General features: G+C 46.8%; 1 protein-coding gene across 1 annotated transcript in view; it reads right to left on the reverse strand.

The window, feature by feature from the left end:
• Window positions 1-26927, reverse strand: part of LOC121531649 (collagen alpha-1(X) chain) — an 89888-nt gene that overhangs the window by 9342 nt on the left and 53619 nt on the right. Inside the window, exons 2-7 of the mRNA XM_045225605.1 lie at window positions 26250-26652; window positions 20745-20786; window positions 13445-13624; window positions 11506-11540; window positions 11327-11378; window positions 10852-10982 (exon numbers count right to left, since the gene is read on the reverse strand). Coding sequence (XP_045081540.1) covers window positions 10852-10982; window positions 11327-11378; window positions 11506-11540; window positions 13445-13624; window positions 20745-20786; window positions 26250-26652 — 843 coding nt within the window. The remainder of the gene's footprint in view (window positions 1-10851; window positions 10983-11326; window positions 11379-11505; window positions 11541-13444; window positions 13625-20744; window positions 20787-26249; window positions 26653-26927) is intronic.

Consider the following 26927-nt stretch of genomic DNA (forward strand, 5'->3'; position numbering starts at 1 on the left):
TATGTAGAGTTGGGTACTGAGTACTGCAGTAGTATGTAGAGTTGGGTACTGAGTACTGCAGTAGTATGTAGAGTTGGGTACTGAGTACTGCAGTAGTATGTAGAGTTGGGTACTGAGTACTGCAGTAGTATATAGAGTTGGGTACTGAGTACTGCAGTAGTATGTAGAGTTGGGTACTGAGTACTGCAGTAGTATGTAGAGTTGGGTACTGAGTACTGCAGTAGTATGTAGAGTTGGGTACTGAGTACTGCAGTAGTATGTAGAGTTGGGTACTGAGTACTGCAGTAGTATGTAGAGTTGGGTACTGAGTACTGCAGTAGTATGTAGAGTTGGGTACTGAGTACTGCAGTAGTATGTAGAGTTGGGTACTGAGTACTGCAGTAGTATGTAGAGTATACTCACTGATACTGGAGCTGCAGTTCTTTAAGGCCCCGATTCCGACCTGAGTTAAGCAAAATAAATGGACCTTACTTCCCCTTTGATGCTCTTTTCTCTCTATGTATATTTTGACCTTGAACGTTAGCATGAGAATAGCATCCTATTCACCCGCTATTCGTTCAGGGTGGAGATCTAAGAAATGGAGGTGTGTCTACACTGTATTCTGACCTTGACTTCATTCCCTCATAATTCCACCACGTTTACGAGCGATGAAACCGTGAATAAGGGTCTAGCAAACCTGCCGGTTCCAAATGGAAAAAGCATCTGCTTAATTTTTTCAGATAGAAATAACAGCATTCTCCATGCACTGTAATTTATAAATTGATAAGAGATGTTGATAAGATCAATGAGTAATCCGTTTGGATTTTTTTTTATTGTAAATACACATAGCAATTGTTTTAGCTGATTTTTCCTTATGATCCCTGGAGACGAATGTGAAACCAGTCAAAATCATAACATGACATGTATCGCGGCCCCTTTTCCACAGTGAAGTAGGCTATAAATAGCTGTGCCGTTATTAAGAAATTCTAATTGTCCGCCCTTATAATTTGCGTGGATGACATTTGGAGACCCGAACTACAGGCTTCCGTAGGGCGGAACCTGCCGAGTGGACGTATGCGCTTTACAACGTTTTAATTATATGCCCGTTTTATTTTACAATTTGTATTAAATATTAGCCACTATCTGGAGCCACTGCCGGTAAAACCCACATACATTTATACCTGTCACTTTAGTGTTCGTTTTCTTCAACTTGTAGCTTATATTTTCCATAATTCCAGTCCGTTTCCCTTTCTTTCCTCGGTCACGTCTGTGTCGTTGTTACTGAGGGTCGCTAGCATTACTGGATCATATTAGGCTAACGTTGTGCAATAATTTGGGACATGTGGCCTATTTGAATCATTATGGAACTCAGACCACACGTAGCAGTTGAAACCTGGAGCCTTGAGCACGGTTCACGACGACTGGACCGTTGTCAACACAGTTCCATGATTAGTGAGAATTAGGGGAGATTTACAGGACCAGTTCAGCCCCTAGGGGAGATTTACAGGACTGCTGTTCAATCCCTAGGGGAGATTTACAGGACTGCTGTTCAGCCCCTAGGGGAGATTTACAGGACTGCTGTTCAGCCCCTAGGGGAGATTTACAGGACTGCTGTTCAGCCCCTAGGGGAGATTTACAGGACTGCTGTTCAATCCCTAGGGGAGATTTACAGGACTGCTGTTCAGCCCCTAGGGGAGATTTACAGGACTGCTGTTCAGCCCCCTAGGGGAGATTTACAGGACTGCTGTTCAGTCCCTAGGGGAGATTTACAGGACTGCTGTTCAGCCCCTAGGGGAGATTTACAGGACTGCTGTTCAATCCCTAGGGGAGATTTACAGGACTGCTGTTCAATCCCTAGGGGAGATTTACAGGACTGCTGTTCAGCCCCTAGGGGAGATTTACAGGACTGCTGTTCAATCCCCTAGGGGACATTTACAGGACTGCTGTTCAGCCCCTAGGGGAGATTTACAGGACTGCTGTTCAATCCCTAGGGGAGATTTACAGGACTGCTGTTCAATCCCTAGGGGAGATTTACAGGACTGCTGTTCAGCCCCTAGGGGAGATTTACAGGACTGCTGTTCAATCCCTAGGGGAGATTTACAGGACTGCTGTTCAGCCCCTAGGGGAGATTTACAGGACTGCTGTTCAATCCCTAGGGGAGATTTACAGGACTGCTGTTTAATCCCTAGGGGAGATTTACAGGACTGCTGTTCAGCCCCTAGGGGAGATTTACAGGACTGCTGTTCAATCCCTAGGGGAGATTTACAGGACTGCTGTTCAGCCCCTAGGGGAGATTTACAGGACTGCTGTTCAATCCCTAGGGGAGATTTACAGGACTGCTGTTCAATCCCTAGGGGAGATTTACAGGACTGCTGTTCAGCCCCTAGGGGAGATTTACACGACTGCTGTTCAATCCCTAGGGGAGATTTACAGGACTGCTGTTCAATCCCTAGGGGAGATTTACAGGACTGCTGTTCAGCCCCTAGGGGAGATTTACAGGACTGCTGTTCAGCCCCTAGGGGAGATTTACAGGACCAGTTCAGCCCCTAGGGGAGATTTACAGGACCAGTTCAGCCCCTAGGGGAGATTTACACGACTGCTGTTCAATCCCTATTGGACACTTTTCTCAACTGCCAATATTTCATGGATTGAACTTGAATATGCAAACTTGCATTCTGAATCAAACCACTGTATTTTTGATTAAATCAACAATATGTTTTGTGAGTAAAGGCTCTCCAAACCGTTTAAAACAAATGATTAATACATCCTTTCCTAACCCTAACCCTGACCCTGACCCTAACCCTAACCCTAACCCCTAACCCTGACCCTAAACCCTAACCCTAACCCTAGCCCTAAACCCTAACCCTGACCCTAACCCTAACCCCTAACCCCTAAACCCTAACCCTAGCCCTAACCCTAGCCCTAACCCTAACCCCTAAACCCTAACCCCTAAACCCTAACCCTAACCCTAGCCCTAACCCTAACCCTAGCCCTAACCCCTAAACCCTAACCCCTAAACCCTAACCCTAACCCTAAAATGTGCCTAAATAATCTACAAGATCAAGGTATTTTTAAATCTACCAGTTGGTGGTGAAACAAAAACGAAGCTGTCTTTCTTTCCTTGGAAGTGGAAGGAATAACAAAAGCCCCAGGAGCAGGACTGAGGAGTCTCCCTGTCCAAGGAGCAGGACTGAGGAGTCTCCCTGTCCAAGGAGCAGGACTGAGGATACTCCCTGTCCAAGGAGCAGGACTGAGGAGTCTCCCTGTCCAAGGAGCAGGACTGAGGAGTCTCCCTGTCCAAGGAGCAGGACTGAGGAGTCTCCCTGTCCAAGGAGCAGGACTGAGGAGTCTCCCTGTCCAAGGAGCAGGACTGAGGAGTCTCCCTGTCCAAGGAGCAGGACTGAGGAGTCTCCCTGTCCAAGGAGCAGGACTGAGGAGTCTCCCTGTCCAAGGAGCAGGACTGAGGAGTCTCCCTGTCCAAGTATCCATCTGTAGCTGGACAGTCAGCGTGTAGTACTCGGTAATATCCAGCAGGGGTCTCCCCCTCCCCATCCACCAGCCAGGTATAGGAAGAGGTCCCTCTCTGACGGAGGAAAAGAGAAACCCTCTCGGGTTTGAACGGGTTAGTTATCATAATCTTTGGCTCAGGGCTCCTCCTCCAGTCTGAACTGGGTTGTATTGACTAGGAACCCAACAGGGAGGGACTGTCTACCTGAACTTGTCCAATAAGAAACACTTGTTTTTGTTTTTTCTGTTGCAAAACATTTTGGTACGGCAGGTGTGCACTAATGAATATGTCCCTGGTGTGATTGATAGTTACTTAGCGGTGGGAGTCTCCCCCAGCCGGACGCTCCCCAGGAAGGAGGACAGTAGTGTGATTGGTCATGGAGCGCCAGGAAGGAGGTGTGATTGGTCAGGGGGAAACCCCCAGCCTGACGCTCCCCAGGAACGTAGTATGATTGGTCAGGAAGTCCCAGGAAGGAGGTGTGATTGGTCAGGGAGCCCCAGGAAGTGGTGTCGTATTGGTCATGGTCAGGGGGAATCGCCCAGCCTGACGCTCCCCAGGAAGGTAGTATGATTGGTCAGGGGAATCGCCCAGCCTGACGCTCCCCAGGAAGGTAGTATGATTGGTCATGCTGATCAGCGTGTCCTCATAGACCATCCTGATGGAGATCCTTTGCCCCGTCCTCAGCAGGCTGACCCCCGCCGTGTAACATGTGTTGAACTTCCTCTGACCCGTCTCCATGCTGCAGGTACAACGCAGGAAGGGGGTGGAGTCTACCATCACCTCGTAGCTGGCGATGTCCGTGAAGTTGAGATAGTACACCTGGGGAACAGAGGGAGAAGGAGAGAGACAAGTCCAAAGAGTTTACTAAAGTTTGCCAAAAAGCACCTGGATCATCAAGACTCTTTGAAGAACGTTCTATGGACAGATTAGTCAAAACTAGAACTTTTTGGACGACTTGGATCCCATTATGCCTGGCGAAAACCAAACACTGCATTCCACAGTAAGAACCTTATACCAACGGTCAAGCACGGTGGTGGTGGTGTGATGGTTTGGGGATGCTTTGCTGCCTCAGGACCTGGACGACTTGCCTTAATAGAAGGAACCATGAATTCTGCTCTGTATCAGAGAATTCTACAGGAGAATGTCAGACCATCCGTCTGCGAGCTGAAGCTGAAGCGCAGCTGGGTCTTGCAGCAAGACAATGATCCAAAACACACAATCAAGTCTACATGAAAATGGCTAAGAAGCAAAAAGAATTACGTTTTGGAATGGCCTAGTCAAAGTCCAGAACTAATCCCAATTGAGGTGTTGTAGCAGGACTTGAAACGAGCAGTTCATGCTTCAAAACCCACAAATGTCGCTGAGTTAAAGCAGTTCTGCATGGAAGAGTGGGCCAAAATTCCTCCACAGCGACGTGAGAGACTGATCAACAACTACAGGAAGCATTTGGTTGGGAGTCATTGCAGCTAAAGGTGGCACAACCAGTTATTGAGTGTAAGGGGGCAATTACTTTTTTTACACAGGGGCATTGGGTATTGCATTACTTTTTTTTATGAAATAAATATGTAATTGTTGTGTTATTTGTTCCCTCAGGTTCCCTTTATCTAATATTAGGTTTTGGTTGAAGATCTGATAACATTCAGTATCAAACAAAGGCAGAGAACATTAGAAAGGGGACAGCTCTGAATGGTCTGTCACTCTATACAGTAGGGTTAGCACCTAGATACAACCCTCAGCTTCCCTGTCTCACACACTACCACTCAATAGGTTGGACACACCTACTCATTATTCAAGGGTTTTTCTTTATTTTTACTATTATCTATATTGTAGAATAATAGTGAAGACATCAAAACTATGAAATAACACATGGAATCATGTAGTAACCAAAAAAGTGTTAAACAAATCAAAATATATTTGAGATTCTTCAAAGTAGCCACCCTTTGCCTTGATGACAGCTTTGCACACTCTTGGCATTCTCTCAACCAGCTTCATGAGGTAGTCACCTGGAATGCATTTCAATTAACAGGTGTGCCTTGTTAAAAGTTAATTTGTGGAATTTATTTCCTTCTTAATGCGTTTGAGCCAATTAGTTGTGTTGTGACAAGGTAGGGGGGGGGTATATAGAAGATAGCCCTATTTGGTAAAAGACCAAGTCCATATTATGGCAAGAACAGATCAAATAATCAAAGAGAAACGACAGTCCATCATTACTTTAAGACATGAAGGTCAGTCAATACGGAAAACGTCAAGAACTTTGAACGTTTCTTCAAGTGCAGTCGCAAAAACCATCAAGCGCTATGATGAAACTGGCTCTCATGAGGACCGCCACAGGAATGGAAGACCCAGAGTTACCTCTGCTGCAGAGGATAAGTTAATTAGAGTTAACTGCACCTCAGATTGCAGCCCAAATAAATGCTTCACAGAGTTCAAGTAACAGACACATCTCAACATCAACTGTTCAGAGGAGACTGCGTGAATCAGGCCTTCATGGTCGAATTGCTGCAAAGAAACCACAGCTAAAGGACACCAATAAGAAGAAGAGACTTGCTTGAGACAAGAAACACGAGCAATTGACATTAGACCGGTGGAAATCTGTCCTTTGGTCTGATGAGTCCAAATGTGAGATTTTTGGTTCTTTGTGAGACGCAGAGTAGGTGAACGGATGATCTCTCCATGTGTGGTTCCCACTGTAAAGCATGGAGGAGGAGGTGTTATGGTGCTTTGCTGGTGACACTGTCTGTGATTTATTTAGAATTCAAGGCACACTTAACCAGCATGGCTACCACAGCATTCTGCAGCAATACGCCATCCCATCTGGTTTGGGCTTAGTGGGACTATCATTTGTTTTTCAACAGGACAATGACCCAAAACACACCTCCAGGCTGTGTAAGGGCTATTTGACCAAGGAGAGTGATGGAGTGCTGCATCAGATGACCTGGCCTCCACAATCACCCGACCTCAACCCAATTGAGATGGTTTGAGATGAGTTGGACCGCAGAGTGAAAAGCAGCCAACAAGTGCTCAGCATATGTGGGAACTCCTTCAAGACTGTTGGAAAAGCATTCATCATGAAGCTGGTTGAGAGAATGCCAAGAGTGTGCAAAGCTGCCATCAAGGCAAAAGGGGGGCTACTTTGAAGAATCTGAAATATATTTTGATTTGTTTAACACTTTTTTGGTTACTACATGATTCCATATGTGTTATTTCATAGTTTTGATGTCTTCACTATTATTCTACAATATAGATAATAGTAAAAATAAAGAAAAACCCTTGAATAATGAGTAGGTGTGTCTAAACTTTTGACTGGAACTGTTTATCTACCTCAATTACCTCGTACAAATTCATATCGACTAGGTACTGGTACTTCCTGTATATAGCCATGTTATTACCTGGTACTCCCTGTATATAGCCATGGTATTACCTGGTACTTCCTGTATATAGCCATGTTATGACCTGGTACTTCCTGTATATAGCCATGGTATTACCTGGTACTTCCTGTATATAGCCATGGTATTACCTGGTACTTCCTGTATATAGCCATGTTATGACCTGGTACTCTCTGTATATAGCCATGGTATTACCTGGTACTTCCTGTATATAGCCATGTTATGACCTGGTACTTCCTGTATATAGCCATGTTATGACCTGGTACTTCCTGTATATAGCCATGTTATTACCTGGTACTCCCTGTATATAGCCATGTTATGACCTGGTACTTCCTGTATATAGCCATGTTATGACCTGGTACTTCCTGTATATAGCCATGGTATTACCTGGTACTTCCTGTATATAGCCATGTTATGACCTGGTACTTCCTGTATATAGCCATGTTATGACCTGGTACTTCCTGTATATAGCCATGTTATTACCTGGTACTCCCTGTATATAGCCATGTTATGACCTGGTACTTCCTGTATATAGCCATGTTATGACCTGGTACTTCCTGTATATAGCCATGGTATTACCTGGTACTTCCTGTATATAGCCATGTTATGACCTGGTACTTCCTGTATATAGCCATGGTATTACCTGGTACTTCCTGTATATAGCCATGTTATGACCTGGTACTTCCTGTATATAGCCATGGTATTACCTGGTACTTCCTGTATATAGCCATGTTATGACCTGGTACTTCCTGTATATAGCCATGGTATTACCTGGTACTTCCTGTATATAGCCATGTTATGACCTGGTACTTCCTGTATATAGCCATGGTATTACCTGGTACTTCCTGTATATAGCCATGTTATGACCTGGTACTTCCTGTATATAGCCATGGTATTACCTGGTACTTCCTGTATATAGCCATGTTATGACCTGGTACTTCCTGTATATAGCCATGTTATGACCTGGTACTTCCTGTATATAGCCATGGTATTACCTGGTACTTCCTGTATATAGCCATGTTATGACCTGGTACTTCCTGTATATAGCCATGGTATTACCTGGTACTTCCTGTATATAGCCATGTTATTACCTGGTACTTCCTGTATATAGCCATGTTATGACCTGGTACTTCCTGTATATAGCCATGTTATTACCTGGTACTTCCTGTATATAGCCATGTTATTACCTGGTACTCCCTGTATATAGCCATGTTATGACCTGGTACTTCCTGTATATAGCCATGTTATGACCTGGTACTTCCTGTATATAGCCATGGTATTACCTGGTACTTCCTGTATATAGCCATGTTATGACCTGGTACTTCCTGTATATAGCCATGGTATTACCTGGTACTTCCTGTATATAGCCATGTTATGACCTGGTACTTCCTGTATATAGCCATGGTATTACCTGGTACTTCCTGTATATAGCCATGTTATGACCTGGTACTTCCTGTATATAGCCATGGTATTACCTGGTACTTCCTGTATATAGCCATGTTATGACCTGGTACTTCCTGTATATAGCCATGTTATGACCTGGTACTTCCTGTATATAGCCATGTTATGACCTGGTACTTCCTGTATATAGCCATGTTATGACCTGGTACTTCCTGTATATAGCCATGGTATTACCTGGTACTTCCTGTATATAGCCATGTTATTACCTGGTACTTCCTGTATATAGCCATGTTATGACCTGGTACTCTCTGTATATAGCCATGTTATTACCTGGTACTTCCTGTATATAGCCATGGTATTACCTGGTACTCCCTGTATATAACCATGTTATTACCTGGTACTCTCTGTATATAGCCATGTTATTACCTGGTACTTTCTGTATATAGCCATGTTATTACCTGGTACTCTCTGTATATAGCCATGTTATTACCTGGTACTCTCTGTATATAGCCATGTTATGACCTGGTACTTCCTGTATATAGCCATGTTATTACCTGGTACTCTCTGTATATAGCCATGTTATTACCTGGTACTCTCTGTATATAGCCATGTTATGACCTGGTACTTCCTGTATATAGCCATGTTATGACCTGGTACTTCCTGTATATAGCCATGTTATTACCTGGTACTCTCTGTATATAGCCATGTTATTACCTGGTACTCTCTGTATATAGCCATGTTATGACCTGGTACTTCCTGTATATAGCCATGTTATTACCTGGTACTCTCTGTATATAGCCATGTTATGACCTGGTACTTCCTGTATATAGCCATGTTATTACCTGGTACTCTCCTGTATATAGCCATGTTATTACCTGGTACTCTCTGTATATAGCCATGTTATGACCTGGTACTCTCTGTATATAGCCATGTTATGACCTGGTACTTCCTGTATATAGCCATGTTATTACCTGGTACTTCCTGTATATAGCCATGTTATTACCTGGTACTCCCTGTATATAGCCATGTTATTACCTGGTACTCTCTGTATATAGCCATGTTATGACCTGGTACTTCCTGTATATAGCCATGTTATGACCTGGTACTTCCTGTATATAGCCATGTTATTACCTGGTACTTCCTGTATATAGCCATGTTATTACCTGGTACTTCCTGTATATAGCCATGTTATGACCTGGTACTTCCTGTATATAGCCATGTTATTACCTGGTACTTCCTGTATATAGCCATGTTATTACCTGGTACTCTCTGTATATAGCCATGTTATTACCTGGTACTTCCTGTATATAGCCATGTTATTTTGACTGGTTCCTGTTATTCACTGTGTATTTATTAGTGTCATTCTATCTATGTTTTTGTTTTTTAATCTTTATCTTTACCTCTGCATTGTTGGAAAAGGACCTGTAAGGAAGAATTTCTCTGTTAGTCTACACCTGTTGTTTACCAAGTATGTGACAAATACCATTTTATTTTATTTACTATAGTAGAGTTGTAGTATTACTGTAGTAGAGTTGTAGTATTACTGTAATAGAGTTGCAGTATTACTGTAGTAGAGTTGTAGTATTACTGTAGCAGAGTTGTAGTATTACTGTAGCAGAGTTGTAGTATTACTGTAGTAGAGTTGTAGTATTACTGTAGCAGAGTTGTAGTATTACTGTAGCAGAGTTGTAGTATTACTGTAGCAGAGTTGTAGTATTACTGTAGTAGAGTTGTAGTATTACTGTAGCAGAGTTGTAGTATTACTGTAGCAGAGTTGTAGTATTACTGTAGTAGAGTTGTAGTATTACTGTAGCAGAGTTGTAGTATTACTGTAGCAGAGTTGTAGTATTACTGTAGCAGAGTTGTAGTATTACTGTAGTAGAGTTGTAGTATTACTGTAGCAGAGTTGTAGTATTACTGTAGCAGAGTTGTAGTATTACTGTAGTAGAGTCACTACTCACTTCTACCTGACTATATATGAAGTAGACAGACTGTAGTATTAGTAGTATATAGTATTATTGTAGTAGTCACTACTCACTTCTACCTGACTATATATGAAGTAGACAGACTGTAGTATTAGTAGTATATAGTATTATTGTAGTAGTCACTACTCACTTCTACCTGACTATATATGAAGTAGACAGACTGTAGTATTAGTAGTATATAGTATTATTGTAGTAGTCACTACTCACTTCTACCTGACTATATATGAAGTAGACAGACTGTAGTATTAGTAGTATATAGTATTATTGTAGTAGTCACTACTCACTTCTACCTGACTATATATGAAGTAGACAGACTGTAGTATTAGTAGTATATAGTATTATTGTAGTAGTCACTACTCACTTCTACCTGACTATATATGAAGTAGACAGACTGTAGTATTAGTAGTATATAGTATTATTGTAGTAGTCACTACTCACTTCTATCTGACTATATATGAAGTAGACAGACTGTAGTATTAGTAGTATATAGTATTATTGTAGTAGTCACTACTCACTTCTACCTGACTATATATGAAGTAGACAGACTGTAGTATTAGTAGTATATAGTATTATTGTAGTAGTCACTACTCACTTCTACCTGACTATATATGAAGTAGATGCCGTCTAGTAGGACCTCCAGTTCCCCGGAGCGAGAGTGCATCTTGAAGACACGGTGGTGGATCGACACCATCTTCCAGTTCCTCAGAACACCTTCAGACAGGTCTACACAAAGACATCAATCAATCAATCAATCAATCAAATAGTCAATCAATCAGTCAATCAGTCAATCAATTAATCAGTCAGTCAATCAGTCAATCAATTAGTCAATCAATTAGTCAATAAATCAGTCAGTCAATCAATCAGTCAGTCAGTCAGTCAATCAATATATCAATCAGTCAGTCAGTCAATCAGTCAGTCAATCAATCAATCAGTCAATCAATCAATCAATCATGTGGGAAAAGGCAGTCAAACAACCAGAGTAAACACCCAGAGTACCTCTGAACAGGAGTATATTCACCCCTATAGTCCTAGAGTATTGAATGTAGATAATACCGCTGGACACTCACCCTCCCTGACCTGTATGGTGGTCTCCTGTCCCTGTAGATGCACCGCAGCAGGCTGCGACAACACATCAGATACAGGACATCATTTACACAGCATTACTCCAACCTGCATTGTTGTTCAGTACAATAATAAGGCATGTAATAATGTGTTGTGATGTTTAATTAAAGATGAGATACTCTACCTGGAATTCTCTTGTTTTGGTTTTATCGACGACCCCTGAAACAAGAGACAGATAGAATCAGATCCTGGATCAGTTCCTAACTCTAAGTACGTCCCAAATGGCACCCTATTCCCTGTATAGTGCACTACATTTGACCAGCGGCCAACAAAAGTAATGCACTATACAGGGAATAGAGGGTACCATTTGGGATGCCCCCGAACCCAAACTTCAGGCAGGAGAAAAAATGAGAAAACCTGATCAAAACCAAGCAGCATAGTTCACCATGATCACATGATCCAACACTGTGACAGTGATGCATCACATGATCAAACACTGTTTGACAGTTCGCAGGAAAAATAGCTAAATATGGTAGCATTCTCATGCAAATCTAGGCTACATTTCCTATTGACATCATTGCATGATTTACATCAAAGTCAGTTAGGATATGTTTGCCCTTGATGTAAATGTTATTTCTCTTGTAATGTGAAAGGTAGTTCATTCTGACAATTCCATTTCTCAGCCATTTTGGAAGCATAAAATGCGTCCGAAACGACAATCTATTTCCTGTGTAGTGCACTGCTTTTAACCAGGGCCCATAGAGTTAGGGCCCATAGAGTTAGGGCCCATAGAGTTAGGGCCCATAGAGTTAGGGCCCATAGAGTTAGGGCCCATAGTGTTAGGGCCCATAGTGTTAGGGCCCATAGTGTTAGGGCCCATAGAGTTAGGGCCCATAGAGTTAGGGCCCATAGAGTTAGGGCCCATAGTGTTAGGGCCCATAGAGTTAGGGCCCATAGAGTTAGGGCCCATAGAGCTCTGGCCAAACGTAGTGCACTACACAGGGCAGGGTTTCCCAGCTCCAGTCCTCCAGTCCCCAACAGCCCATCTCCAGTCCTCCAGTCCTCAACAGCCCATCTCCAGTCCTCCAGTCCTCAACAGCCCATCTCCAGTCCTCCAGTCCTCAACAGCCCATCTCCAGTCCTCCAGTCCTCAACAGCCCATCTCCAGTCCCCAACAGCCCATCTCCAGTCCTCCAGTCCTCAACAGCCCATCTCCAGTCCCCAACAGCCCATCTCCAGTCCTCCAGTCCTCAACAGCCCATCTCCAGTCCTCCAGTCCCCAACAGCCCAACTCCAGTCCTCCAGTCCTCAACAGCCCATCTCCAGTCCTCAACAGCCCATCTCCAGTCCTCCAGTCCCCAACAGCCCACCTCCAGTCCCCAACAGCCCAACTCTAGTCCTCCAGTCCTCAACAGCCCATCTCCAGTCCTCCAGTCCTCAACAGCCCATCTCCAGTCCCCAACAGCCCATCTCCAGTCCTCCAGTCCTCAACAGCCCATCTCCAGTCCTCCAGTCCCCAACAGCCCAACTCCAGTCCTCCAGTCCTCAACAGCCCATCTCCAGTCCTCAACAGCCCATCTCCAGTCCTCCAGTCCCCAACAGCCCACCTCCAGTCCTCCAGTCCCCAACAGCCCACCTCCAGTCCCCAACAGCCCACCTCCAGTCCCCAACAGCCCATCTCCAGTCCTCCAGTCCCCAACAGCCCACCTCCAGTCCTCCAGTCCTCAACAGCCCAACTCCAGTCCTCCAGTACCCCCAACAGCCCAACTCCAGTCCTCCAGTCCTCAACAGTACACACTGTTGTTGTAGCCTTGGACAACCTCACCTGATTCAACTCATTGAGGGCCTGATGATTAGTTGACAAGTTGAGTCAGGTGTGTTTGTCCGGGGGGTTCCTGGGGGACTGGAGCTGGGAAACACTGCCCTGTAAAATAGGGGGACAGTCCTGTTGGGGTTCCTGGGGACTGGAGCTGGGAAACACTGCCCTGTAAAATAGGGGGACAGTCCTGTTGGGGTTCCTGGAGGACTGGAGCTGGGAAACACTGCCCTGTGAAATAGGGGGACATTTCAAACACAGCCATAATATGACCAACCAATACGCTGTCTGTCTGTTCTCTCATCACCTGCCGGTCCCGTCAGCCCGGGGGGCCCCTGTGGGCCAGAGGGTCCTGGGGGTCCAGCGGGGCCCACAGCGTTGCTACCAGGGATACCAGGGATGCCAGGTATACCCGGAGGCCCCTGTGGGCCTGGAGATCCAGGGGGACCAGGGGAGCCCTGAGCTCCTGGAGGAGACCTCTTCCTACCTGGGACACGGACACACAGAAACACATAATGAGTATCATTCATATTGTTATAGGAAAGAATATCTGGATATCTGGTGGCCAAAGTCAACTGACTGTTAACTAATGTCTGTAGATCAACTAATGCAGAGTTTCAACATAACAGGTAGTCCGAGTCTCAATAAGTCCATGAACGTTATCTGGGCACCATGAACTCTGTGCATTACAGAGGAGGCAACATTACAGAGGCTCAGAGGAGGAAACATTACAGGAGGCCCAGAGGAGGAAACATTACAGAGGCTCAGAGGAGGAAACATTACAGAGGCTCGGAGGAGGAAACATTACAGGAGGCTCAGAGGAGGAAACAGAGGCTCAGAGGAGGAAACATTACAGAGGTTCAGAGGAGGAAACATTACAGAGGTTCAGAGGAGGAAACATTACAGGAGGCTCGGAGGAGGAAACATTACAGGAGGCTCAGAGGAGGAAACATTACAGGAGGCTCGGAGGAGGACACATTACAGGAGGCTCAGAGGAGGAAACATTACAGGAGGCACGGAGGAGGAAACATTACAGAGGCTCAGAGGAGGAAACATTACAGGAGGCTCAGAGGAGGAAACATTACAGAGGCTCAGAGGAGGAAACATTACAGGAGGCTCAGAGGAGGAAACATTACAGGAGGCTCAGAGGAGGAAACATTACAGAGGATCAGAGGAAGAAACATTACAGGAGGCTCAGAGGAGGAAACAGAGGCTCAGAGGAGGAAACATTACAGGAGGCCCAGAGGAGGAAACATTACAGAGGATCAGAGGAGGAAACATTACAGAGGCTCAGAGGAGGAAACATTACAGGAGGCTCAGAGGAGGAAACATTACAGAGGTTCAGAGGAAGAAACAGAGGATCAGAGGAGGAAACATTACAGAGGCTCAGAGGAGGAAACATTACAGGAGGCTCAGAGGAGGAAACATTACAGGAGGCTCGGAGGAGGACACATTACAGGAGGCTCAGAGGAGGAAACATTACAGGAGGCACGGAGGAGGAAACATTACAGAGGCTCAGAGGAGGAAACATTACAGGAGGCTCAGAGGAGGAAACATTACAGAGGCTCAGAGGAGGAAACATTACAGGAGGCTCAGAGGAGGAAACATTACAGGAGGCTCAGAGGAGGAAACATTACAGAGGATCAGAAGAAGAAACATTACAGGAGGCTCAGAGGAGGAAACAGAGGCTCAGAGGAGGAAACATTACAGGAGGCCCAGAGGAGGAAACATTACAGAGGATCAGAGGAGGAAACATTACAGAGGCTCAGAGGAGGAAACATTACAGGAGGCTCAGAGGAGGAAACATTACAGAGGTTCAGAGGAGGAAACAGAGGATCAGAGGAGGAAACATTACAGAGGCTCAGAGGACGAAACATTACAGGAGGCTCAGAGGAGGAAACAGAGACTCAGAGGAGGAAACATTACAGAGGCTCAGAGGAGGAAACATTACAGGAGGCTCAGAGGAGGAAACATTACAGAGGCTCAGAGGAGGAAACATTACAGAGGCTCGGAGGAGGAAACAGAGGCTCAGAGGAGGAAACATTACAGAGGCTCAGAGGAGGAAACATTACAGAGGCTCGGAGGAGGAAACAGAGACTCAGAGGAGGAAACAGAGGCTCAGAGGATGAAACATTACAGGAGGCTCGGAGGAGGAAACATTACAGGAGGCTCTGAGGAGGAAACATTACAGGAGGCTCAGAGGAGGATACATTACAGGAGGCTCGGAGGAGGAAACATTACAGAGGCTCAGAGGAGGAAACATTACAGAGGCTCAGAGGAGGAAACATTACAGGAGGCTCAGAGGAGGAAACATTACAGAGGCTCAGAGGAGGAAACATTACAGGAGGCTCAGAGGAGGAAACAGAGGCTCAGAGGAGGAAACATTACAGAGGATCAGAGGAGGAAACATTACAGGAGGCTCAGAGGAGGAAACAGAGGCTCAGAGGAGGAAACATTACAGGAGGCCCAGAGGAGGAACCTTTACAGAGGCTCAGAGGAGGAAACATTACAGGAGGCTCAGAGGAGGAAACATTACAGGAGGCTCAGAGGAGGAAACAGAGGCTCAGAGGAGGAAACATTACAGGAGGCCCAGAGGAGGAAACATTACAGAGGCTCAGAGGAGGAAACATTACAGGAGGCCCAGAGGAGGAAACATTACAGGAGGCGCAGAGGAGGAAACAGAGGCTCAGAGGAGGAAACATTACAGGAGGCACGGAGGAGGAAACATTACAGAGGCTCAGAGGAGGAAACATTACAGGAGGCCCAGAGGAGGAAACATTACAGAGGCTCAGAGGAGGAAACATTACAGAGGCTCGGAGGAGGAACCATTACAGGAGGCTCAGAGGAGGAAACATTACAGAGGTTCAGAGGAGGAAACAGAGGCTCAGAGGAGGAAACATTACAGGAGGCTCAGAGGAGGAAACATTACAGGAGGCTCGGAGGAGGAAACATTACAGAGGATCAGAGGAGGAAACAGAGGCTCAGAGGAGGAAACATTACAGAGGCTCAGAGGAGGAAACATTACAGGAGGCTCAGAGGAGGAAACATAGGCTCAGAGGAGGAAACATTACAGAGGTTCAGAGGAGGAAACATTACAGAGGTTCAGAGGAGGAAACATTACAGAGGCTCAGAGGAGGACACATTACAGGAGGCTCAGAGGAGGAAACATTACAGAGGATCAGAGGAGGAAACATTACAGGAGGCTCAGAGGAGGAAACATTACAGGAGGCTCAGAGAAGGAAACATTACAGGAGGTTCAGAGGAGGAACCTTTACAGAGGCTCAGAGGAGGAAACATTACAGAGGCTCGGAGGAGGAAACATTACAGAGGGTCAGAGGAGGAAACATTACAGGAGGCTCATAGGAGGAAACATTACAGGAGGCTCAGAGGAGGAAACCTTACAGGAGGCTCAGAGAAGGAAACATTACAGGAGGTTCAGAGGAGGAACCTTTACAGAGGCTCAGAGGAGGAAACATTACAGAGGCTCAGAGGAGGAAACATTACAGAGGCTCAGAGGAAACAGAGGCTCAGAGGAGGAAACAGTACAGGAGGCCCAGAAGAGGAAACATTACAGAGGCTCAGAGGAGGAAACATTACAGGAGGCCCAGAGGAGGAAACATTACAGAGGCTCAGAGGAGGAAACAGAGGCTCAGAGGAGGAAACATTACAGGAGGCACGGAGGAGAAACATTACAGAGGCTCAGAGGAGGAAACATTACAGGAGGCCCAGAGGAGGAACCATTACAGGAGGCTCAGAGGAGGAAACATTACAGGAGGCTCAGAGGAGGAAACATTACAGGAGGCTCAAAGAAGGAAACATTACAGGAGGTTCAGAGTAGGAACCTTTACAGAGGCTCAGAGGAGGAAACATTACAGAGGCTCAGAGGAAGAAACATTACAGAGGCTCAGAGGAGGAAACAGAGGCTCAGAGGAGGAAACATTACAGGAGGCCCAGAGGAGGAAACATTACAGAGGCTCAGAGGAGGAAACATTACAGGAGGCCCAGAGGAGGAAACATTACAGGAGGCTCAGAGGAGGAAACAGAGGCTCAGAGGAGGAAACATTACAGGAGGCCCAGAGGAGGAAACATTACAGGAGGCCCAGAGGAGGAAACATTACAGGAGGCACAGAGGAGGAAACATTACAGAGGCTCAGAGGAGGAAACATTACAGAGGCTCAGAGGAGGAACCATTACAGGAGGCTCAGAGGAGGAAACATTACAGAGGCTCAGAGGAGGAAACATTACAGGAGGCTCAGAGGAGGAAACAGAGGCTCAGAGGAGGAAACATTACAGAGGATCAGAGGAGGAAACATTACAGGAGGCTCAGAGGAGGAAACAGAGGCTCAGAGGAGGAAACATTACAGGAGGCCCAGAGGAGGAAACATTACAGAGGATCAGAGGAGGAAACATTACAGGAGGCTCAGAGGAGGAAACAGAGGCTCAGAGGAGGAAACATTACAGGAGGCCCAGAGGAGGAAACATTACAGAGGATCAGAGGAGGAAACATTACAGAGGCTCAGAGGAGGAAACATTAAAGGGAGGCTCAGAGGAGGAAACATTACAGAGGATCAGAGGAGGAAACATTACAGGAGGCACAGAGGAGGAAACAGAGGCTCAGAGGAGGAAACATTACAGAGGATCAGAGGAGGAAACATTACAGGAGGCTCAGAGGAGGAAACAGAGGCTCAGAGGAGGAAACATTACAGGAGGCCCAGAGGAGGAAACATTACAGAGGATCAGAGGAGGAAACATTACAGGAGGCTCAGAGGAGGAAACAGAGGCTCAGAGGAGGAAACATTACAGGAGGCCCAGAGGAGGAAACATTACAGAGGATCAGAGGAGGAAACATTACAGAGGCTCAGAGGAGGAAACATTAAAGGAGGCTCAGAGGAGGAAACATTACAGAGGATCAGAGGAGGAAACATTACAGGAGGCACAGAGGAGGAAACAGAGGCTCAGAGGAGGAAACATTACAGGAGGCCCAGAGGAGGAAACATTACAGAGATTCAGAGGAGGAAACAGAGGATCAGAGGAGGAAACATTACAGAGGCTCAGAGGAGGAAACATTACAGGAGGCTCAAAGGAGTAAACAGAGGCTCAGAGGAGGAAACAGAGGCTCAGAGGAGGAAACATTACAGAGGCTCAGAGGAGGAAACATTACAGGAGGCTCAGAGGAGGAAACATTACAGAGGCTCAGAGGAGGAAACATTACAGAGGCTCGGAGGAGGAAACAGAGGCTCAGAGGAGGAAACATTAAAGAGGCTCAGAGGAGGAAACATTACAGGAGGCTCAGAGGAGGAAACATTACAGGAGGCTCAGAGGAGGAAACAGAGATTCAGAGGAGGAAACATTACAGAGGCTCAGAGGAGGAAACATTACAGGAGGCTCAGAGGAGGAAACATTACAGGAGGCTCAGAGGAGGAAACATTACAGGGAGGCTCAAGAAGGAAACATTACAGGAGGTTCAGAGTAGGAACCTTTACAGAGGCTCAGAGGAGGAAACATTACAGAGGCTCAGAGGAGGAAACATTACAGAGGCTCAGAGGAGGAAACAGAGGCTCAGAGGAGGAAACATTACAGAGGCTCAGAGGAGGAAACATTACAGGAGGCCCAGAGGAGGAAACATTACAGGAGGCTCAGAGGAGGAAACAGAGGCTCAGAGGAGGAAACATTACAGGAGGCTCAGAGGAGGAAACATTACAGAGGCTCAGAGGAGGAAACATTACAGGAGGCCCAGAGGAGGAAACATTACAGAGGCTCAGAGGAGGAAACATTACAGGAGGCCCAGAGGAGGACACATTACAGGAGGCTCGGAGGAGGAAACATTACAGAGGCTCAGAGGAGGAAACATTACAGGAGGCCCAGAGGAGGAAACATTACAGGAGGCCCAGAGGAGGAAACATTTACAGGAGGCCCAGAGGAGGAAACATTACAGAGGCTCAGAGGAGTAAACATTACAGAGGCTCGGAGGAGGAAACAGAGGCTCAGAGGAGGAAACATTACAGAGGCTCAGAGGAGGAAACATTAAAGAGGCTCAGAGGAGGAAACATTACAGGAGGCTCAGAGGAGGAACATTACAGGAGGCTCAGAGGAGGAAACAGAGATTCAGAGGAGGAAACATTACAGACGCTCAGAGGAGGAAACATTACAGGAGGCTCAGAGGAGGAAACAGAGGCTCAGAGGAGGCAACATTACAGGAGGCTCAGAGGAGGAAACATTACAGGAGGCTCAGAGGAGGAAACATTACAGGAGGCTCAGAGGAGGAAACAGAGGCTCAGAGGAGGAAACATTACAGAGGTTCAGAGGAGGAAACATTACAGAGGTTCAGAGGAGGAAACATTACAGGAGGCTCAGAGGAGGAAACATTACAGGAGGCTCAGAGGAGGAAACATTACAGAGGTTCAGAGGAGGAAACAGAGGCTCAGAGGAGGAAACATTACAGGAGGCTCAGAGGAGGACACATTACAGGAGGCTCAGAGGAGGAAACATTACAGAGGATCAGAGGAGGAAACAGAGGCTCAGAGGAGGAAACATTACAGAGGCTCAGAGGAGGAAACATTACAGGAGGCTCAGAGGAGGAAACATTACAGGAGGCTCAGAGGAGGAAACATTACAGGAGGCTCAGAGGAGGAAACATTACAGAGGTTCAGAGGAGGAAACAGACGCTCAGAGGAGGAAACATTACAGGAGGCTCAGAGAAGGAAACATTACAGGAGGTTCAGAGGAGGAACCTTTACAGAGGCTCAGAGGAGGAAACATTACAGAGGCTCAGAGGAAGAAACATTACAGAGGCTCAGAGGAGGAAACAGAGGCTCAGAGGAGGAAACATTACAGGAGGCCCAGAGGAGGAAACATTACAGGAGGCCCAGAGGAGGAAACATTACAGGAGGCCCAGAGGAGGAAACATTACAGGAGGCTCAGAGGAGGAAACAGAGGCTCAGAGGAGGAAACATTACAGGAGGCACGGAGGAGGAAACATTACAGAGGCTCAGAGGAGGAAACATTACAGGAGGCCCAGAGGAGGAAACATTACAGAGGCTCAGAGGAGGAAACATTACAGAGGGTCAGAGGAGGAAACATTACAGGAGGCTCAGAGGAGGAAACATTACAGGAGGCTCAGAGGAGGAAACATTACAGGAGGCTCAGAGAAGGAAACATTACAGGAGGTTCAGAGGAGGAACCTTTACAGAGGCTCAGAGGAGGAAACATTAGAGGCTCAGAGGAGGAAACATTACAGAGGCTCAGAGGAGGAAACAGAGGCTCAGAGGAGGAAACATTACAGGAGGCCCAGAGGAGGAAACATTACAGGAGGCTCAGAGGAGGAAACAGAGGCTCAGAGGAGGAAACATTACAGGAGGCACGGAGGAGGAAACATTACAGAGGCTCAGAGGAGGAAACATTACAGGAGGCCCAGAGGAGGAAACATTACAGAGGCTCAGAGGAGGAAACATTACAGGAGGCCCGGAGGAGGACACATTACAGGAGGCTCGGAGGAGGAAACATTACAGAGGCTCAGAGGAGGAAACATTACAGGAGGCCCAGAGGAGGAAACATTACAGGAGGCCCAGAGGAGGAAACATTACAGGAGGCCCAGAGGAGGAAGTCACCTTTCTTTCTTCTTCCTGTGTCTTTCCGTTTCCCAGGTGATTCTGAAGACAAACAGAACAACAGTGTTCTCAGACCAGAAGACTACATCAGGATGTGTGTGTCTGTGTGTGTGGTGTGTGTGGTGTGTGTGTGTGGTGTGTGTGTGTGTGGTGTGTGTGTGTGGTGTGTGTGGTGTGTGTGTGTGTGGTCTGTGGTGTGTGTGTGTGGTGTGTGTGGTGTGTGTGGTCTGTGGTGTGTGTGTGTGGTGTGTGTGGTGTGTGATCTGTGGTGTGTGTTGTGTGTGTGTGTGGTCTGTGGTGTGTGGTGTGTGGTCTGTGGTGTGTGGTGTGTGTGTGTGTGTGTGTGTGTGTGTGTGTGTGGTCTGTGGTGTGTGGTCTGTGGTGTGTGTGTGTGTGTGTGTGTGCAGGGATACAGTGGATCATTAGAGATACTTCTTCCTGCCAAAACACTGTCCTTTGGATGAGCCAGAGATGGGGAATGTAGCTATATGAAAGCGTGTGTGTTTATTCACGCATGCTAGTGGGGCATCACCAGCAATACTTATAAGACTAGCAACCCCCACTGGTCCAGTGTTCACCATGTCATTACAACCCCCACTGGTCCAGTGTTCACCATGTCATTACAACCCCTACTGGTCCAGTGTTCACCATGTCATTACAAACCCTACTGGTCCAGTGTTCACCATGTCATTACAACCCCTACTGGTCCAGTGTTCACCATGTCATTACAACCCCTACTGGTCCAGTGTTCACCATGTCATTACAACCCCTACTGGTCCAGTGTTCACCATGTCATTACAACCCCTACTGGTCCAGTGTTCACCATGTCATTACAACCCCTACTGGTCCAGTGTTCACCATGTCATTACAAGCCCTACTGGTCCAGTGTTCACCATGTCATTACAACCCCTACTGGTCCAGTGTTCACCATGTCATTACAACCCCTACTGGTCCAGTGTTCACCATGTCATTACAAGCCCTACTGGTCCAGTGTTCACCATGTCATTACAACCCCTACTGGTCCAGTGTTCACCATGTCATTACAACCCCCACTGGTCCAGTGTTCACCATGTCATTACAACCCCTACTGGTCCAGTGTTCACCATGTCATTACAACCCCTACTGGTCCAGTGTTCACCATGTCATTACAACCCCTACTGGTCCAGTGTTCACCATGTCATTACAACCCCTACTGGTCCAGTGTTCACCATGTCATTACAAGCCCTACTGGTCCAGTGTTCACCATGTCATTACAACCCCTACTGGTCCAGTGTTCACCATGTCATTACAACCCCTACTGGTCCAGTGTTCACCATGTCATTACAACCCCTACTGGTCCAGTGTTCACCATGTCATTACAACCTCTACTGGTCCAGTGTTCACCATGTCATTACAACCCCTACTGGTCCAGTGTTCACCATGTCATTACAACCTCTACTGGTCCAGTGTTCACCATGTCATTACAACCCCCACTGGTGTTTGTGTGTTTTTATACAACGGGTTGGTCTATTCCTGAATGCTGATTGGTTAAAACCGCATTCCAGCCGGTGTCTATTCCACAAGTTACCACCGGCTAAATCTATGATGTTAAAATGCCTGTTTACTCTGTTCCATCTGACTGCGCAATCCACTGTCTCATCAGCCCAGCCAGGCAATTTATAAACTTGATCTCCACTATAAAAAGCATCTAGACGTTATCTGACATTTAGTTTAGACTAACATTTCGTTTTCAACAGTGGAGATTTGTATAAACCTTGCTGTCTGTCTCTCCGACATTTGCAACATTGTTTCAATATTCAAATCCGATCTCCAGCTGTCCCATAGTAATGAATGAGTCGGGACGAGACAGAATCAGCTGGCATCATTTTTATGGATATATACAAACAACTATCAATAGAAAACAGGTAAAATGAAACGAAGTGCAGCTAGTTTGCATCTTTCCAGCTTGTTTGAAGTGATTGTGTTACTGTAGCTGTGTTGTTGGCTAGCTCCTCTGAACAACAGTGTCCTGACCAGAGAGTACATTTTCTGGCCAGGCGAACTCAACTTCGTCTAGGGACTAACACCACCCAATATATTTTTCTTTTTTTAAAATTTTATTTCACCTTTATTTAACCAGGTAAGCCAGTTGAGAACAGGTTCTCATTTACAACTGCGACCTGGCCAAGATAAAGCAAAGTAGTGCAATAAAAACAACACAGAGTTACATATGGGGTAAAAAACATAAAGTCAGAAATACAATATATATCCTCCAAACACCGGCTTCTAGGTGTGTGTGCTGCTGAAGAGTGTGTTTGAAACAGCCGTCTGGCTGGTCCAGTGTTTACCATGTTATTACAGCCGTCTGGCTGGTCCAGTGTTTACCATGTTATTACAGCCGTCTGGCTGGTCCAGTGTTTACCATGTTATTACAACTACGAAGGCCACTTAACCTTCAAGCCTTACCATGAGTCCATCACAGACATGTGGCCCACATCTCTCCCCCATTCCTCCCCCATCTCTCCTCCATTCCTCCCCCATCTCTCCTCCATTCCTCCCCCATCTCTCCTCCATTCCTCCCCATCTCTCCTCCATTCCTCACCCATCTCTCCCCCATCTCTCCTCCATTCCTCCCCCATCTCTCCTCCATTCCTCCCCCATCTCTCCTCCATTCCTCCCCCATCTCTCCTCCATTCCTCCCCCATCTCTCCTCCATTCCTCACCCATCTCTCCTCCATTCCTCCCCCATCTCTCCTCCATTCCTCCCCCATCTCTCCTCCATTCCTCCTCCATCTCTCCTCCATTCCTCACCCATCTCTCCTCCATTCCTCACCCATCTCTCCCCCGTTCCTCACCCATCTCTCCCGTTCCTCACCCATCTCTCCCCCGTTCCTCACCCATCTCTCCCCCGTTCCTCACCCATCTCTCCTCCATTCCTCACCCATCTCTCCTCCATTCCTCACCCATCTCTCCCCGTTCCTCACCCATCTCTCCCCCGTTCCTCACCCATCTCTCCTCCATTCCTCACCCATCTCTCCCCGTTCCTCACCCATCTCTCCCCCGTTCCTCACCCATCTCTCCCCCGTTCCTCACCCATCTCTCCTCCATTCCTCACCCATCTCTCCCCCGTTCCTCACCCATCTCTCCTCCATTCCTCACCCATCTCTCCCTCACCCATCTCTCCTCCATTCCTCCCCCATCTCTCCTCCATTCCTCACCCATCTCTCCTCCATTCCTCCCCCATCTCTCCCCCGTTCCTCCCCCATCTCTCCCCATTCCTCCCCATCTCTCCTCCATTCCTCCCCCCATCTCTCCTCCATTCCTCCCCCATCTCTCCTCCATTCCTCCCCCATCTCTCCTCCATTCCTCACCCATCTTCCTCCCCATCTCTCCTCCATTCCTCCCCCATCTCTCCTCCATTCCTCCCCCATCTCTCCTCCATTCCTCCCCCATCTCTCCTCCATTCCTCCCCCATCTCTCCTCCGTTCCTCCCCCATCTCTCCCCCGTTCCTCACCCATCTCTCCCCCGTTCCTCACCCATCTCTCCCCGTTCCTCACCCATCTCTCCCCCGTTCCTCACCCATCTCTCCCCCGTTCCTCCCCCATCTCTTCTCCGTCCTGTAACCACCAGCCTAAAGGAATGTTCTGTAATCACCAGGCTGCACGTGTTACTCTGAGACCGACAACTTCAAAGACCCAAGGCTTTTTGATTTACATAGCTCACATTCTAAACAGCAAAGCTGTGCATATTGAGCACTACAGATGGCGGTTTTGTCTGATCTATTGATGAGCGATAAATCATATCAGTGAAATTAATGAAACATATCAATATGTCAAAGCCTGATACGTCCTCTAAGACAGTCGCCTGGTACGTCCTCTAAGACAGTCACCTGTGTACAGTGAGGGAAAAGTATTTGATCCCCTGCTGATTTTGTACGTTTGCCCACTGACAAAGAAATGATCAGTCTATAATTTTAATGGTAGGTTTATTTGAACAGTGAGAGACAGAATAACAAAACAAAAATCCAGAAAAACGCATGTCAAAAATGTTATAAATTGATTTGCATTTTAATGAGGGAAATAAGTATTTGACCCCTCTGCAAAACATGACTTAGTACTTGGTGGCAAAACCCTTGTTGGCAATCACAGAGGTCAGATGTTTCTTGTAGTTGGCCACCAGGTTTGCACACATGTCAGGAGGGATTTTGTTCCACTCCTCTTTGCAGATCTTCTCCAAGTCATTAAGGTTTCGAGGCTGACGTTTGGCAACTCGAACCTTCAGCTCCCTCCACAGATTTTCTATGGGATTAAGGTCTGGAGACTGGCTAGGCCACTCCAGGACCTTAATGGGCTTCTTCTTGAGCAACTCCTTCGTTGCCTTGGCTGTGTGTTTTGGGTCATTGTCATGCTGGAATACCCATCCACGACCCATTTTCAATGCCCTGGCTGAGGGAAGGAGGTTCTCACCCAAGATTTGATGGTACATGGCCCCGTCCATCGTCGCTTTGATGCAGTGAAGTTGTCCTGTCCCCTTAGCAGAAAAACACCCCCAAAGCATAATGTTTTCACCTCCATGTTTGAGGGTGGGGATAGTGTTCTTGGGGTCATAGGCAGCATTCCTCCTCCTCCAAACATGGCGAGTTGAGTTGTTGCCAAAGAGCTCCATTTTGGTCTCATCTGACCACAACACTTTCACCCAGTTCTCCTCTGAAACGTTCAGATGTTCATTGGCAAACTTCAGACGGGCATGTATATGTGCTTTCTTGAGCAGGGGGACCTTACGGGCGCTGCAGGATTTCAGTCCTTCACGGCGTAGTGTGTTACCAATTGTTTTCTTGGTGACTATGGTCCCAGCTGCCTTGAGATCATTGACAAGATCCTCCCGTGTAGTTCTGGGCTGATTCCTCACCGTTCTCATGATCATTGCAACTCCACGAGGTGAGATCTTGCATGGAGCCCCAGGCCAAGGGAGATTGACAGTTATTTTGTGTTTCTTCCATTTGCGAATAATCGCACCAACTGTTGTCACCTTCTCACCAAGCTGCTTGGCGATGGTCTTGTAGCCCATTCCAGCCTTGTGTAGGTCTACAATCTTGTCCCTGACATCCTTGGAGAGCTCTTTGGTCTTGGCCATGGTGGAGAGTTTGGAATCTGATTGATTGATTGCTTCTGTGGACAGGTGCCTTTTATACAGGTAACAAGCTGAGATTAGGAGCACTCCCTTTAAGAGTGTGCTTCTAATCTCAGCTCATTACCTGTATAAAAGACACCTGGGAGCCAGAAATCTTTCTGATTGAGAGGGGGTCAAATACTTATTTCCCTCATTAAAATGCAAATCAATGTATAACATTTTTGACATGCGTTTTTCTGGATTTTTTTGTTGTTATTCTGTCTCTCACTGTTCAAATAAACCTACCATTAAAATGATAGACTGATCATTTCTTTGTCAGTGGGCAAACATACAAAATCAGCAGGGGATCAAATACTTTTTTCCCTCACTGTAGTTGGTTGAGCTGAAGCCCATACCTGAGTCAAATTGCTTCCTTGGACTCCGTTTGGCTCTGGGGGGTCTGCTGCTGTCCCCTGGGGCTGTGGGGGGGCTGGTGCTGTCCCCTGGGGCTGTGGGGGGGCTGGTGCTGTCCCCTGGGGCTGTGGGGGGTGCTGGTGCTGTCCCCTGGGGGGGTGGGGGTGGGGGGGCTGTGGGGGGGCTGGTGCTGTCCCCTGGGGCTGTGGGGGGGCTGGTGCTGTCCCCTGGGGCTGTGGGGGTGCTGGTGCTGTCCCCTGGGGCTGTGGGGGGGCTGGTGCTGTCCCCTGGGGCTGTGGGGGGGCTGGTGCTGTCCCCTGGGGCTGTGGGGGTGCTGGTGCTGTCCCCTGGGGCTGTGGGGGGTCTGGTGGGGTGGCCATCAGGTTGTCTGTGGAGTAACCTCTCCTGTTGAAACAGAAACATAACACTGTTCAGGATAGCAATATTTAAGCCTACCCCTGTTCAAATGAATGGACTGCCTTATGAAGTCTTCCTTAGTCAGTGACATTGTTGACGATATAATATACCATTTTGACGTAGTAATTGTATGGTAATAAATCAAATCATCAAATCAAATTGTATTTGTCACATGCTTCGTAGACTAACAGTGAAATGCTTTATTACTTTCCAACCCCACCACCCCTTCCCTAATTGGAGTAAACTAGTGAACAACAATGCTT

This window comes from Coregonus clupeaformis, chromosome 2 (assembly GCF_020615455.1).
Source record: "Coregonus clupeaformis isolate EN_2021a chromosome 2, ASM2061545v1, whole genome shotgun sequence".
Classification (NCBI taxonomy): domain Eukaryota; kingdom Metazoa; phylum Chordata; class Actinopteri; order Salmoniformes; family Salmonidae; genus Coregonus; species Coregonus clupeaformis.